The 14,789-nt window shown below is 51.7% G+C and overlaps 2 protein-coding genes across 3 annotated transcripts; one reads left to right on the top strand and one right to left on the bottom strand.

Annotated features, from left to right (window-relative positions):
* The first annotated feature begins 326 nt into the window (after positions 1–326).
* Positions 327–5,669, top strand: ACADVL (acyl-CoA dehydrogenase very long chain). The gene is made up of 20 exons (XM_079133608.1): positions 327–485; positions 567–642; positions 901–966; positions 1,051–1,123; positions 1,211–1,275; positions 1,367–1,501; positions 1,939–2,083; positions 2,334–2,463; positions 2,561–2,686; positions 3,035–3,233; positions 3,488–3,592; positions 4,035–4,121; positions 4,198–4,260; positions 4,352–4,453; positions 4,525–4,622; positions 4,704–4,776; positions 4,866–4,938; positions 5,024–5,096; positions 5,189–5,264; positions 5,361–5,669. The coding sequence occupies exons 1-20, from the start codon at positions 424–426 to the stop codon at positions 5,499–5,501; spliced, it is 1,968 nt and encodes a 655-aa protein (XP_078989734.1). The 5' UTR covers positions 327–423; the 3' UTR covers positions 5,502–5,669.
* Positions 5,670–5,747: 78 nt separating this feature from the next.
* Positions 5,748–14,390, bottom strand: DVL2 (dishevelled segment polarity protein 2). Of its 2 annotated transcripts, none has more exons than XM_079133606.1 (15): positions 13,955–14,390; positions 11,387–11,456; positions 10,961–11,106; positions 10,736–10,845; positions 10,482–10,617; positions 10,261–10,351; positions 10,083–10,152; positions 9,858–9,997; positions 9,687–9,763; positions 8,347–8,414; positions 8,031–8,159; positions 7,806–7,937; positions 7,507–7,686; positions 6,909–7,127; positions 5,748–6,764 (listed from the first exon to the last, which is right to left on the bottom strand). In XM_079133606.1, the coding sequence occupies exons 1-15, from the start codon at positions 14,146–14,148 to the stop codon at positions 6,316–6,318; spliced, it is 2,211 nt and encodes a 736-aa protein (XP_078989732.1). In that variant the 5' UTR covers positions 14,149–14,390; the 3' UTR covers positions 5,748–6,315. The 2 variants fall into 2 exon arrangements, with proteins under 2 accessions (XP_078989732.1, XP_078989733.1); XM_079133607.1 differs by having other exon boundaries at positions 10,748–10,845.
* Positions 14,391–14,789: the final 399 nt, after the last annotated feature.

Here is a 14,789-nt window from a genome sequence, read left to right as displayed (position 1 = left end):
GCCTCTGACTCTAACATCTACCTTAGGTTTTTCTGTTCCCACTTCTGCTTTCTAACTCCACCTAAGAAGTCCTCCCTCCAATCTACCTCCATCCCTCTGGCTGCAGTCGCCTGAGTTCCTCCCTCTGCCGTCCGTTCTATTCCATCACCCCTTTAGAAGACTATATTCTAGCTCGGATAGGCGAGATGAAGGGGCTAGGAAGAGACAAGGGACACTTGGAGATCACGCCAGGTCAGCCAGAATGCAGGCGCTGGGATCGCCCGAAACTACAACTCCCAAGATGCCCTGGCGCCCGGAAGCCCCGCCTACAACCGCGTGGTGCATTGTGGAGGATGAGTCAGGGACCCGGCCCCCAGACTTGGGCAGGCGGGACGCGAGACCGAGGTCAGCGCTCCGAACAGTGGCGGACGGAGAGGATCGGACATGCAGACGACTCGAATGACTCCGAGCGTGGGGCGGCAGCTGCTGAGGTTGGGGAGCCGAAGGTCTGTGTATGACAGGAGGGTCGGGGACGGGGGTCGGCGGACCATGGGACCGGACCAGTACTGAACCCCCTCCCCCTACAGCCTGCAGCCCAGTGCACTCCAGGGGCAGCCCCGGCCTAGCACTGCTCAGCGACCCTATGCCAGTGGGGCCGCTCAGGTTAGTGACAGCAGCCTTGGGAAGGGGTGTGGGAGTGAGGTTGCAACTAGGCTTCCACCACGCTGACACCAGCAGGGGTCACTCTCTTCGTCCCATTCACCTGCTGACTCTGGCTCCGAAAGTAGGGGAAAGGGCAAACCAGGGTGCCCTGGGGTGAAACTAGGGGAAGGGCACCAGGTCCACCCAACCCCCAGAACCAGCTCTTCTTTGACACACCAAAACCCCTTCCCCAGCCTAGCTAACCACTCCTTTCTCCAGGCCGTTCTGGACAAGTCAGATTCCCTCTCCTCTGACGCTTCCACTAGGGAAAAACAAACCAAGGCGGTATGTGACCTGAGGCCGGGTGGACCTAAACCAGGGATAGGCCTACTCCAACCAGCTTCCTGAAACCCTCTTCTCCCTGCCCAGGAATCTAAGTCCTTTGCTGTGGGGATGTTCAAAGGCCAGCTCACCACTGACCAGGTGTTCCCATACCCCTCTGGTAAGGGAAGGGGTAGCACCGGGTGGAACAGGGCAGTCTCATGCCAATCTCACCTGACTGATCTGTCTTCCCTCCCCATCTCTGCAGTACTCAGTGAAGAGCAGACACAGTTCCTCAAAGAGCTGGTAGGGCCTGTGGCCCGTTTCTTCAAGGTGAAGAATGACTGGGCTTTGTCTCTGGTGGGGTGGGCAGAAATGCTTAAAAGCAAGCAAGCCTGGACTTAGGATCCTGTGCCTTACCCAGGAGGTGAATGATCCTGCCAAGAATGACACTCTGGAGAGGGTGGAGGAGACCACTTTGCAGGGCCTCAAGGAGCTGGGGGCCTTTGGTCTGCAAGTGCCCAGTGAGCTGGGTGGTGTGGGCCTCTGCAACACCCAGGTGAGGGGAGTCTTCTCATTACTTCTCAGTATCCCACCTTATTCCAGCCTGGCCAATTCAGCCCCCTCCTCATCCCTAAAGCCAAGGTCTCTTCAGGCAACTGCCCTACAGGCCTGTGAGAGTGTGACTCACAGCTGTGTATGCCATCCAGCCCTCCAAACAATACAATCTACATGCAGTCCCCTAGGGCCATGGATTTCACCCTGGTTTCCAAATCCTGTGGACTGCCTGACAAGGCAGCATTTTCTGATAGGATAATAGGAAGTCTCCCTCCAACCAAGACCTAGGACAAAAGCCAGCATCCTGTTGTGCCCTCTTCATGATCCCAGTTCCCTTCTTCTCTGAAGATGGCTTAGGCCCTGCCCTGTTGCCCATACCCTTAAGGGCAGGTCCCCCACACAACCAGTTACAGCCCCAGATGCCTGCTTCCCCTCCAGTACGCTCGTTTGGCGGAGATCGTGGGCATGCATGACCTTGGTGTGGGTGTTACCCTGGGGGCTCACCAGAGCATCGGTTTCAAAGGCATCCTGCTCTTTGGCACAAAGGCTCAGAAAGAAAAATATCTCCCTAAAGTGGCATCTGGTAAGGCAATCCTAAAAGACTTGGATTAAGGGTGTCCTGGGCTTGGCACAGACTAGGCCAGTTGGTGCTTGGATCACCACAAAGTAAGGCACATCATTTGGGAGATTACAGGGAGGCATCAGAGTTAGTGGGAAAATGTAAAGAAATTGGATATAGCTAGAGGTATTGAGCTGCCTGAGGGGATGGGAAAGAGGATTCAAGAATTTGATGCCCATGAGGACTCCTGGTGAAAAAGCCCTCTCCCCAACAGGGGAGACTTTGGCCGCTTTCTGTCTAACGGAGCCCTCAAGTGGATCAGATGCAGCCTCCATCCGAAGCTCTGCTGTGCCCAGCCCCTGTGGAAAATATTATACCCTCAATGGAAGCAAGATTTGGATCAGGCAATCTCCTATTTCTCCCCTCTTTGCCCTCTCAACCCAATTCCACTCCCCACTGCTGAGCTCTCCCCACTTTGACCACCTCCTCATTCTTCCACAGTAATGGGGGCCTGGCAGATATTTTCACAGTTTTTGCCAAGACACCAGTTACAGATGCAGCCACAGGGACCGTGAAGGAGAAGATCACAGCTTTTGTGGTGGAGAGGAGCTTTGGAGGTGTAACCCAGTAAGTGAATTTGGGGAGGAAGAGGAAGGACCAAGGGCTGAGAGTAGCACTGAGCTCCAGAGAAAACAGATGTTGTAAGTTATGGGGGGAGGGGTGCAAAAATCAAAGCAGGTGGGCATCACATTTCTTTTGAGACATACATACGTGTGGAACTGACCTAAAACTTTGGCTTCAGCAACAAAGTCCAACACAGGGTAGCAGGACATAGCTAGGCCTCTGTAGCCCACAGGACATGCAAGCGGTGTTACCTCTACCCTTAGTTGCAGTTTCTTTCTGGTTCTAAGGAATGTAGGGGCCTTTTACCCTATGGAAACCTGTTCACACCTCAGTTTTCCTGCCTTGTTACAGTGGGCCACCTGAGAAGAAGATGGGCATCAAAGCCTCAAATACAGCAGAGGTGTACTTTGATGGAGTACGGGTGCCATCAGAAAATGTGCTGGGTGAGGTAGGGGGCGGCTTCAAGGTTGCTGTGCACATCCTCAACAATGGAAGGTTCGGCATGGCTGCAACCCTTGCAGGCACCATGAAAGCCATCATTGCCAAGGCAGTGAGTACCTTACCTGTATTCCTAGCTAGCTTGAATGAATCACAACATCCCCTTTTCCATGTATCAATGTTCCCTTGCAGGCACTCCCTACACCAAAGACCCCTCCCCTGCCAGCAGCTCCAGACCTGCTAGCTTAGGTCTCCATCCAATGTGGACTGAACTTTTGGTTGTGGCAAAAGTCCATCCCTCCAGTCCAAGCCCAGCCCTCTCCTGGGGACAGCAGACAACAGTGGAACATGTGTGCCCTCTTCTAGGTGGATCATGCTGCTAATCGTACCCAGTTTGGGGACAAAATTCACAACTTTGGGCTGATCCAGGAGAAGCTGGCCCGAATGGCTATGCTGCAGTATGTGACTGAGGTGAGGGCCTCCTGTGCCCCTCTCCCTGTGGTTTTCTTCCCAGTTGGGTCAGACTACAACCCCCAGCAGCACCTGGGGCAGTGGGTCTCCAGCTTTACACCAATGCCCTAGGGGATGCGGGGAGGCATAGCCAACTCAGCTTTTGAAGGGGGAGAGTGATGATGTTCTGTTGAGGTGCTTCCCAGAAATAGCACAAGTTAATTCTACCCCTAGTCCACCCTTTACCTTCACTCCTTTCAAGAAGTTCAGTGCCTGGATCCCCTAATGCACCAACTCAGAGGACCAAATATTTACATGTGCTTGACCTGACCAGTTGGAAGGTGAATACAAGGGCCATGAGCTAGTCAGACCTGGTTTTTGGTTTTTGAGATCTGAGTGTTGAGGCTGAGTCTGATGTAACCCTTTTCAACTTCCTTCCCATGTGCCAACCATGCCACTTCAGTCCATGGCTTACATGCTGAGTGCCAACATGGACCAGGGATCCACAGACTTCCAGATAGAGGCTGCCATCAGCAAAATCTTTGGCTCGGTGAGGACCCAGGCATGACTAGGGGGAGTCTAGTTTGAGAGCTCCAAGATAATCTCATCTAGTTCTTTGTCCCTAGGAGGCAGCCTGGAAAGTGACAGACGAATGCATCCAAATCATGGGGGGCATGGGCTTCATGAAGGTACAAGATGGTCTTCTGCAAGGTGTAGCCAGGCAGAATGAGTAGGCACATCTCATCACAGGGATTTATGCTGTGTCTTCCTTTGTGCTAGGAGCCTGGGGTAGAGCGAGTACTCCGGGATATTCGCATCTTCCGGATCTTTGAGGGGACAAATGACATTCTTCGGCTCTTTGTGGCTCTGCAGGGCTGTATGGTAAGAGAGAATTGGAGAGAGAAGGTAGGGAAGACAGATAGTTCTGACTATTGGACATTCCTCCCCAACAGGACAAAGGAAAGGAACTTTCTGGGCTCAGCAGTGCCCTAAAGAATCCTTTTGGGAATGTTGGCCTTCTGCTAGGAGAGGCAGGCAAACAGCTGAGGCGGTAAGTTCAGGGGCCATGACAGCCACGGGAGGGCAAGGTGGTGCGTGGTAACTAACCAGTCATTCTCCTGCTTCCTCCCAGGCGGGCAGGTCTGGGCAGTGGCCTGAGTCTCAGTGGAGTGGTCCACCCAGAGTTGAGTCGGAGCGGTGAGCTGGTGAGTGGTCAGAAGTAGGGCAGTCTGCAGCAAGGGTTGATGGGGATGGCCCTTGTAAGCTGCTCTGTGACCATTCTCCATCTCTTCAGGCAGTGCAGAGTCTGGAGCAGTTTGCCACTGTGGTGGAAGCCAAGCTGATAAAGCACAAGAAGGGGATTGTCAGTGAGTAAGCTCTGTCTTGTGCCCCCCTACCCTTGCTGTCCCCTTCCTCACATTCTAACCATACCTACCCCAATCTACCTGACAGATGAGCAGTTTCTGCTTCAGCGTCTGGCAGATGGGGCCATAGACCTCTATGCCATGGTGGTGGTTCTCTCCAGGTGAGGAGACAGAGGCAGGTGGGAGGCATGAGCCACAGTAGGGCTGGGCCAGGATCATAGCCCAGGGTTATCTTCTCTTGCTTCCCCACCAGGGCCTCAAGATCCCTGAGTGAGGGCCACCCCACAGCCCAGCATGAGAAAATGCTCTGTGACAGCTGGTGTATTGAGGTAAGCCTTGGGGCTACCCAGTGTAGGTGAAGGACTCAAGGCACAGGTGTGAACCTCTCAAGGCACAGGTGTGAACCCCTCCTCCCCTCTCCACAGGCTGCAACCCGGGTCCAAGAGAACATGACTGCTCTGCTCTCTGACCCTCGGCAGCAGGAGCTCTTCCGTAACTTCAAAAGCATCTCCAGGGCCTTGGTGGAGCGGGGTGGTGTGGTCACTAGCAATCCCCTTGGATTCTGAATACTCCCAACGAGGGCCTGGCCTGGTTATGTGCCTTCTCTCAAGTCGAAGTGCAAGCCCCCTTCCTGGGGGCCCTGATTTGCCCCGAAGAAAGCCTGTTTTTCCCAGACTGCCTAATTTTGGGCGCACTTAACTGCTTCACAAATAATAAAAGTTTCTAACAATTCAGGCTTTGCCACATATGTATCTCAGTTCTTTCCCTCTTCTGCCTGCCTCCCTCCCAAAGAAAGGAGCCAGAGGCGTGGGGAGTTTGCCTCTATTGCTTTATTTGGTGTTTTATACAAGTGACTAAAATAAATAGAATAACAAAGGCAACTACACAGCCCCCAAATACCAAATACCCCAGCTTCCTTGGACTGCTGTCTAGAATGCCCAACCTCTTTGCTCCTCCCAGTGTACCAATGACCACCCCTCACCCTGCAGAGGGCAGAGTTGACTGGACAACAGGAAGAAGAGGTCACATTCTGAGGTTAGAAGAAGGGGGCCCACAAGACAGGGATTCTTCATATAAAAAAGAAAATGTCTATTAAAAAAATTCTCAAAAATGTAAAAAAGTCTATTTCAACTCCCAAAAAGGCTTATAAAAAACAATAAAGCTAAAAATAACCAAAGGTCCCTTGTCTACCCCTGAGGGAAGAGGAAGGACCAGGCACTGCTGGTGAGAGTCACAGTGGTAATGAAATGGTAGGCTGAGCCCAGGCACTACAAGAAGCAATAAGGTGATGACTGACAAGACACCAATCACAGAACAGGGGCACCAAGCTGACATTGGTCAGGCAACAGTAGAGACTCAACATTGGCCCCAGGATGGCCTCTACATAACATCCACAAAGAACTCACTGGGGTTGCCCATGGCCATGTGGAAGCTTTGGCGGCTGGCTGTCAGTTCCGGGGGCACAGAACCCAGGTCTCTAACTGGAGGAGCACCTGGGGGTTGTACTGCTGGAGGAACAGGTGGTGGGGGTGGGGGCATCATGACCACCATCATTGGGTTATAGGGGAGAGCCATGCCAGGAGGAGGTCCATAGGTATGGAGCCCTGGGTGGGCTCGGAGATTGGGAGTACCCCCCGTTGAGCCTCTGGATGGAGGAGGACCCCCATCACCAGTCCCACCAGGTTCTCCACCCCGCCGAAGGCTTCCCCCACGACTGGAGGGCTCAGACTCACTGCCACTGCCAGACTTCGACTCAGGGGCCCGTTCCTCAGGTCTCCCTGTGCGTCCGGCCCCCCCATCACTTCTTGTTGAGCCACTACTCCGGCTCCCTATGGGGGAAGACAGGATAGGGGAGGTGAAACTCAGTCCAAGGCCCTCTGGCTTCTCTAGCCTATGTTCCAGCCTCCCCACCCTGGGTTCCCCTCCACTACACCCTCAGACTTTGGCTGTATTGGTACCTGGTGGTGACTTACCCTCACTGTGCTGGCTGCTGGCACTGCCCCCACCATAGGTATAGGACGAAAGCTCATGGTAGGGTGGGGGCTGGGGGCTATAAGGGTGTGGGGCTGGGTATTGGTAAGAGAAGGTGGGCAGTAGAGGCCAGGGGGTGGCCCCAGGCAGAGGAGCCAGGGTGTCCTGGTCTGAAGCCCCGCTAGAGCCATCATTGTCATTCAGAGATAGGTTGACTAGGTCTGCAACACAAGGGAAGAGATTAAGAAGTCACTGCTTTAAAAGGTCAAGAATCTAAGACACTGAATGGAGAAGAGCCGGGAACTGTCCCCAGAGCCACCCATGATGGGGGTCAAATATGACAAGGGCTTCTGATAAGAAAGTACTGCTACTAAGGGTCCCACCCAATGCCACCACTAGTCCATATGCTGCTCTGTAACTTGGGAAGAGGTGTCCCCTCCTCCAAGAGCCACAGCTCTGCACCTGGTGCATGGCTTGTTCAGGTCCCACCCATAACCAATGCAAGACATTTCTTACTCCAACTGTTCAGTGTCCCTGACTGCAGTTTCTAGTCTGTTCTAGAGTTGGAAAGGCAGACCAAGGACTGAGGTAGGGACTTACAACTCTCACAGCCACCACTGAGGTCCCCGAAGACATAATAGCACTGCTCAGAGAAGGTGATCTTATTCACAGTATGTCGGATGAGACCTGCCTTCAGTAGTCCACTGGCATACTTTCGAGCCTCCCGTCGCTCTGGAAAGCCCTCCACATGATGGTAGAGCCAATCGACCACATCCGAGCCTAACATCCCCCACAGTGGGAAAAAAGCCTCAGGTTCTCCTTCCAGATCCCACCCTCAACCCTCCCAGCCTTGGTTGTTTCCTTCTGTTCCCATGCCACCTGCCCAAGCCCAGTGGTACCCAGAAAGGCATTCGGGATGGTGATCTTGAGCCACATGCGGTCTCGAACTTCCAGCCCTGACTCTGGAGCTGCCATGGCCTTAGTCACGGATGCCATGTCCATATGGATAGAGAGACCCCGGCCCTCACAGCCTGACAAAGAAGACAATGGGAAGTAGGGGGCAGGGCCCACTCCCACCAACAGTCAGCCAGTCAGCCTTCCAGGGGGGTAGAATGGGGACTCACCATCAGGCAGAGAGGATCCAGATGTAATGGTGCTCATGGATGAGGAGCCTGGATAGGCTGGAAAGGTACCAGTCAATGCAGCAGAGTGTGACACCCAGGCAGCAGGGTCAATTGGCTGGATGGGCTCATCTGGACAAGGCAAGCCACCAATCATGTCTCAATCTCAGAAAGCCAGTCCTCTCTCTCCTGAACGTGGATTTTGATTCCTCTTCTCCCCGTCCTTCCCCAACCCATTCCCCTGTGGCCTGGAGGCCCAGCACCACCTCCCAGCTCCCCTATTCTCTTGGCTTAGGGCCTCAGCCTGAGTGTCACTCACTTCGGGGGAGCGTGAAGTAAGCCTGAGGAGAGGGATCCCAGCACTTGGCCACTGTCAGCACAATGGGGCTGTAGGGGAGAAAAGGTCAGTCAAGGATGGATAAGGAAGAGGCTCAGAAGGACTGAGTCCTGGAACAAGAATGGATTCTGGGACACAAAGAGGGAGGAGAGCACACATGGTTGGGCTGGAGAAAATGAGGGTGGAGGGCTCCATAACATGGATGACTCACCAACATAGGTAACTTAAAAACACTGCTGAGTGAAACAAGGGACTACCGGGTATACAATTCCATGTACGGGAAGCACAAAACAGGTAACCTTGAACCAGGATTCATACTTGGGTGGAAAAAATATCAAGTAAAACAGAGGTTTTCTTGACTAAGTAAGTACTGAAGAGAATGTTTACCCCTGGGGAAATGAAGAGGTTGGACAGGGAAGGGACACCCGGTGGGGCAGAGTGAGCTATCAGCAACCTGTTCCAAGAACTAGTAGTGACACTAGGGGAACTAGGTGGTAGAAGTCACTGTAAATTTATTTGCTATGTTACTTTTTTTTATTTTTTATGATGTTGATAGACTGGTATTTTATTCATCTATTTAGATGTGGTACCAAGAATTGAATCCAGTGCCTCACACATGCTAGGCAAGTTCTACTACTGAGCCACAACTCCAGTTCCATGTTACATTTTTGTTTCATACATTTGAATGCTACATTATCCCACTTTTTTTTTTTCCCTTTCCCCCACCCCTCCCACCCCTCTTTACCCTCTATACAGTACTTCCTTCCTCCATACTTGCCCCCCCTCCCTAACCCTAACTCTAACCCTAACACTAACCCTTCCCTCCCCCCCCATTAAGTGTCATCCTCCACTTATTAGCGATATCATTCGTCCTTTGGCTTTTTGAGACTGGCTTATCTCACTTAGCATGATATTCTCCAATTTCATCCATTTGCCTGCAAATGCCATAATTTTATCATTCTTTATGGCTGAGTAATATCCCATTGTATATATATATATACCACAGTTTCTTTATCCACTCATCAATTGAAGGGCATCTAGGTTGGTTCCACAGTCTGGCTATTGTGAATTGAGCAGCTATGAACATTGATGTGGCTGTGTCTCTGTAGTATGCTGATTTTAAGTCCTTTGGGTATAGGCCAAGGAGTGGGATAGCTGGGTCAAATGGCGGGTCCATTCCAAGTTTTCTAAGGAATCTCCACACTGCTTTCCAGAGTGGCTGCACTAATTTGCAGTCCCACCCCACTTCTTAAAATATCAAAACACAGGTGAAAGGGCATAAACAAGAGGCCCAAGAAACTGAGACTAGCTCAGAGGCTCACCCTGGCTTGTGCACAATGTCCCTCAGCACCCGCACAGCATCATCGTTGCTCATGTTCTCAAAGTTCATGTCATTCACCTGGAAGTGAGGGGAAATGGGTCAGGGTAGGGTGGTAGGGTGGGAGGGATAAGGGTCCCTGCCTGAGAGAGCTCAGCAGCCCACTCCAGCACACCTGCAAAAGCATGTCCCCTGGCTCGATGCGCCCGTCAGCTGCCACAGCACCCCCCTTCATGATGGAGCCGATATAGATGCCTCCGTCACCCCGCTCATTGCTTTGGCCCACAATGGAGATGCCCAGGAAGTTGTACTTCTCTGTGGAGGGAGTCCAAGTAAGGAGGGGAAGCCCTAGGAACCCTGGAGACCCGGTCCTCCCCGTCCCAGCCAGGCCCCACCATACCCATGTTGAGCGTGACTGTAATGATGTTGAGAGACATAGTGGAATCTGTGACACTGCTGAAGGATGAGGTCTGTGGAGAGATGGGAGGGAGTTGAACTACCCTTCAAGCAACCCAGGCTGCTTCTGTGTCTAGGACTGCTTAAACCAAAGTCCATGTGTCCCATGAGAACCCCCTCACCCTTTCCATGCGAGGTGGCCGCTGTTTCCTCCGCCGTCGGTGGCGTTTGAGAAGGCGGGAGGCATTGCTCTGCTCTGTGGAGCTGCTGAACCTGACAACAGTTGGGAAGTGGAGCTCTCATAGGCAGAAGTGGTCATGGAACCAAGAAAAATAATGAGGACTGATTGGACAGAGAGAAGAGAGGGGACAGAAGCCCTAGAGAGAGATGTGTGGAGCTATACCTGCTCATAGTGTCATCCTCATCTGAGTCTCCCAGGCTGGTACTCTCCAGCTCACTGGTCATGAGGGTAGAAGAGCTCTCATACCCAGCCAGGTGGCGCTCCAGCCTTGAGGGGCCACTGGGCCTGTGGCCTCCAGCTGTGTATGAACAAGAACCTCAGGTATAGGCCTCCTGTCCTCACCCTCATCAAGGCTGAGACCTATCTCTCTCCCCAGGTCCCAGTCTACCCAGCCTCCAGGACCTGGCCCCCCTCACCGCCATGCTCACTGCTGTCTCTCCTTCGAGGCCGCTCTCGCCTCAGTGACACAACTGATTCAGTATCTGTCTCAGGGTCCAGATTTTCTTGGCTGCCAGACACATTAGGGCTAGATGGGCAGAGACAATTTCCAACCCATGTCAGAACAGAACTCTAAGTCCTTGGCCTCCCCTCCCAAAGGGCTTGGATTCTTTCCCCTGGACTCTAGAATACAGACGACTCACTGGAAGGATGGAGGCCTTGAGTCTCCAATGCCACTGGTCCTCTCTGGTGGCAAAGGAGGTAATGGTGGGGGTGGAGGCACCAGTTCTGTCCGAGGCTCATGGGCTGGGGGAGCCACCTCGGGTTGGGGGTTATCTGATGACACTAGCTAGAAGAGTTCAAATAAGAAAACGTGACTCCATTGGGAGGTGGAGTATAAGAGAAGAAATTAAGAGAAAGGATCAGAAAGGAGATAGCATCTGAGAGACCCTAGGAAAGAGTCCAAAAGAGGAGTAGTCAGTAAAAGAGGCTCTAGAAGGCGGCTGAGGGGTTCCTGCTGGACCTCCAAGTAGGTAGGAAAGCAGGGAGCCAGAGGTGCCAACAACTGGGCACAGAGGGTTACAGAAACAGACAGAGGCTTAGAGCAGCTTGATAATGAGTATTCTTACCCAGGACACCACTCTTCCATTGAAGCAGGGGAGGCGGGCATTGTCATCTGAAATTTCTTCCTTCACCACCCTGCCAAGAGACCTCAGAAGTCAGCAAGACTGGACTTATCATCCCCACCCTCATCCCCAAAGTTTCCCACAATCTTCATTCATCCCAAAGATGCTAACTCTCTCCTAATCTATCCAAGTCCTTTGCTCTTATGCTCACATAACTCACTCATGAATAAGAATCTCCAGACTCAAATTCTCTTTCCTAACTTCTCTCCCCAGCTCATCCTCAGGGCACAGCATTCCTCCAAAAACTTTCCTGGGCTGAGCATGGTGATGCATGCTTATAATCCCAGCAACTTAGGAGGCTAAGGCAGGAGGATCACAAGTTCAAAGCCAGCCTCAGCAACTTGGCAAGGCCCTGAGCAACTTAGTGAGACCTTGTCTCAAAATAAAAAGGGTTGGGGTTGTGACTCAGTAGTTAAGCACTCCTGGGTTCAATCCCAAGTACCAAAAACAAAAAACTCTCTTGGGTCTGATTTAACTTCTCGGTCCAATTTCAAAGGCCATCCCCTGTGGTTATACAGCTACCCAAAACAGTTAACTTAGGAGCCTTGCTGACAGCCTCCTCCCAATCCCATCCCTTTACACACCTGCCCAAAAAAGGCTTTGGTCCTCAAGTAAGCCTCTACTCTTCCACTTCCCTTTAGTTTTCTCTAATTCACATCCAGAGAGCTGTCCAAATGTGTAGTCTTTGCCTGGGTAAAAACACCCATTAGATGAAACAATAGTACCTCCTCATTATGCAGAGAGCTCTGAAATAGAAGGGAAGCAGAGCTTCCCATTCCCCTCACCTGGCACTAAACTCTGAACTAAGCAATCTGTTCAGCCTAAGGGATCTCAAAGCCCACTCTTAGGGAACATCTCTACCACAGGTTCCCTGCAATGGACTGGACTTGTCCATTCTTCTCAACCACACTGAATCATTAACACCTATTCTGTTCAATACCATGTATTGGGCATACAGCACCAATCCTGACTTTACAGGCATGAACATATATCTATATATTAAATCAACAAACGTATCAATTATGAGTCTTTCTTACACACACCCTCACTCTTGAATTAGAACTTCTTGTCTGATTAACCCTTTAGTCTAACATGATCTGGGAACCTGAATATATTCCATTAATCCACTTGCTACCAATGTAACAACATAGCCCAGTCACTACAAATCTGTTCAACATAATGTAATATTCTTCCCAGCACAACTCAATCTCAGTATAGCTCAGTCTAATCCAAGACCTGTATTTCTACATCACTATAATCTAGTCTATAAACTAGTCAGTCTCAATACTAACAATGAAAATTGCCACTCACCAAGAATTTACTGTATGCCATGCATCGGAAGTATTTCACTTTATGATTAGCTCCATTTCACATAAGAGAAAATCAAGGCACAGAAGTTAAATAAATTGCCCAAGATTACATTGCTGACCAACAGAATCACCTTGATTTAAATTCAAGGTAACACCCACAATAGTATATGTCTCCCAACAGTGAACAATCTTTCTATGTAGGGTCCAGTTTGTTCAGTTCTCCTAGCCAAGGGTGATGCACTAGGCTAGAATAGCAATCTTACCAGGTAGCAAATCACCCTTGTCTACCTGACACCATCGCACCCAGCCCCCACCAGTTTCTGCCAACCCAGATTATCCCAACCTAATGCAGTCTACCTTCAAAAACTGAGGTTGATTTGAGGACTCAGTCCCAAAGACAAACACAAATGGGTTTACTCGTATTATTTACAGTTCCAGTCTAGCCCAGGACAACCCAGAATGTCCCATATCACTCCAGGATAGCCCCATCTATCTAGTATAGTCTACAGTGTTCCCACAAGCAGCTGTCTGTACCAACACAGACTGTGATATCGCAATACAGTTGTCCGTACTAGCTAGCATAACCCCCAACAGCCTGTCTTGAGTGACCCCAAAAAACCAAGTTTGGTATCAAGAGAAAGTAGAATTCAGAATGGCCAAAGTTTTTCAGGATAATCTACTCCAGGGCAGCCTAGAATATTCCAATGGAGCCTTCTTTGCATTAGTATTGACCAGAACGTCCTAAAACAATCCTGTCTGTCCTAGTATACTCCAGAATACCCCAAATTGCCCCAGTATAATCAAAACTACATCAGATTACAGAATATTCCTACACAGCCTACGAGGTACAGGACTGCTTGTTCAGCAAACCAAACTATCAGAAGACAGATAAATGTGTCCTCAGTGCAGTCCATACTATCCCCGCCTCCCCACCAAAAAGTGTGCCCCTATCTGTCCCAGGGCAGCCTAATCTTCTCTAATCAGGTTTAGTATAGCCCGGGCTGTCCTGTAGCTCCGTGTGCCTCTGTCCAAATATAATCCTGTCCATCCTGAGATACAGCCAATCTATTCCGCATACTACAATCTTCTCCACCAAGGAGCAGAAGATCCCAAAGTAGCCTAGTGTAGATTTGTGCCCCTCAATATGGCCAATCCACTACAGCACAGCCCCCATGCTTCCCAGTCTAGGCCTCGCGCTCACCCGAAATCCTGATCCATAGACTTGAAAAAGTACTTAGCGCCCGCGGGTCGCTGCAGAACACTCTTGAAATCTCCGAGCGTGATGCGCTCGGCGGGTACAGGGATCTTCACCAGGTAGGGAGTCTCTTCTTCATCCAGGTGGTATATCACCTTCGTCTCCCCAGCACCAACGCCCCCCGTGCTGCAGCCCGCCATGGTCTCGCCCGCGCGCTCCCGGGATCCACCGCCCACCCAACAGGGTTAATCGCCCCGCCGCGCCTGCGCACACCCGCAAACCAGCGAGGGAGTGTGGCCAGGACTGGCTCAATGCTGGAGATCAGCAAAGAGAATAAGGAGTGAGGCAGCAGGTTGGTGGCGATGGGCGAAAGGGTGCGACCCAAAGCGGCGACTGCCGCGGCCGCGCGCCACCGCCACCGACGACGCTAGCGTTCTCCAGATCCCCGCCCACCTCTCCCCATGCCACGTGACGCAAGCCCGCCCACCTTGCACCACCCTATCCTGTGAGGCCTCTTGGTCACGTGATCCCCAACTCCTCCTAGGGCCATTGCCACGTGATCACTGCCTTAAGCAACGGTCTCCGGGCCCAAAACGGCTCCGCCCCCAAGTGTGCCCCCACCGGAGTTCGAGGGAGCACCTTGGCCAAACCGGCCTCTGCTCTGGAAGCAGGCGACTGGCTCCCATTGAGCAGTACTCTTCCCAAGTAGGGAGCGGGAAGCATCTCTGATGCACAATAATATGCACACCTTGGACAGTGGAGATTGTTTGGGGCTGGGGACATCCTGGAGTGGGCAGGGACAAGCCAATTGGGGTTTTAGGGTTGGCTCCTCCGAAACAAC

This window comes from Sciurus vulgaris (genome assembly GCF_902686455.1).
Source record: "Sciurus vulgaris genome assembly, chromosome: 3".
Classification (NCBI taxonomy): Eukaryota; Metazoa; Chordata; class Mammalia; order Rodentia; family Sciuridae; genus Sciurus; species Sciurus vulgaris.
Note: the sequence above shows the minus strand (reverse complement) of the source record. Positions and strands in the feature narration are given on the sequence as shown.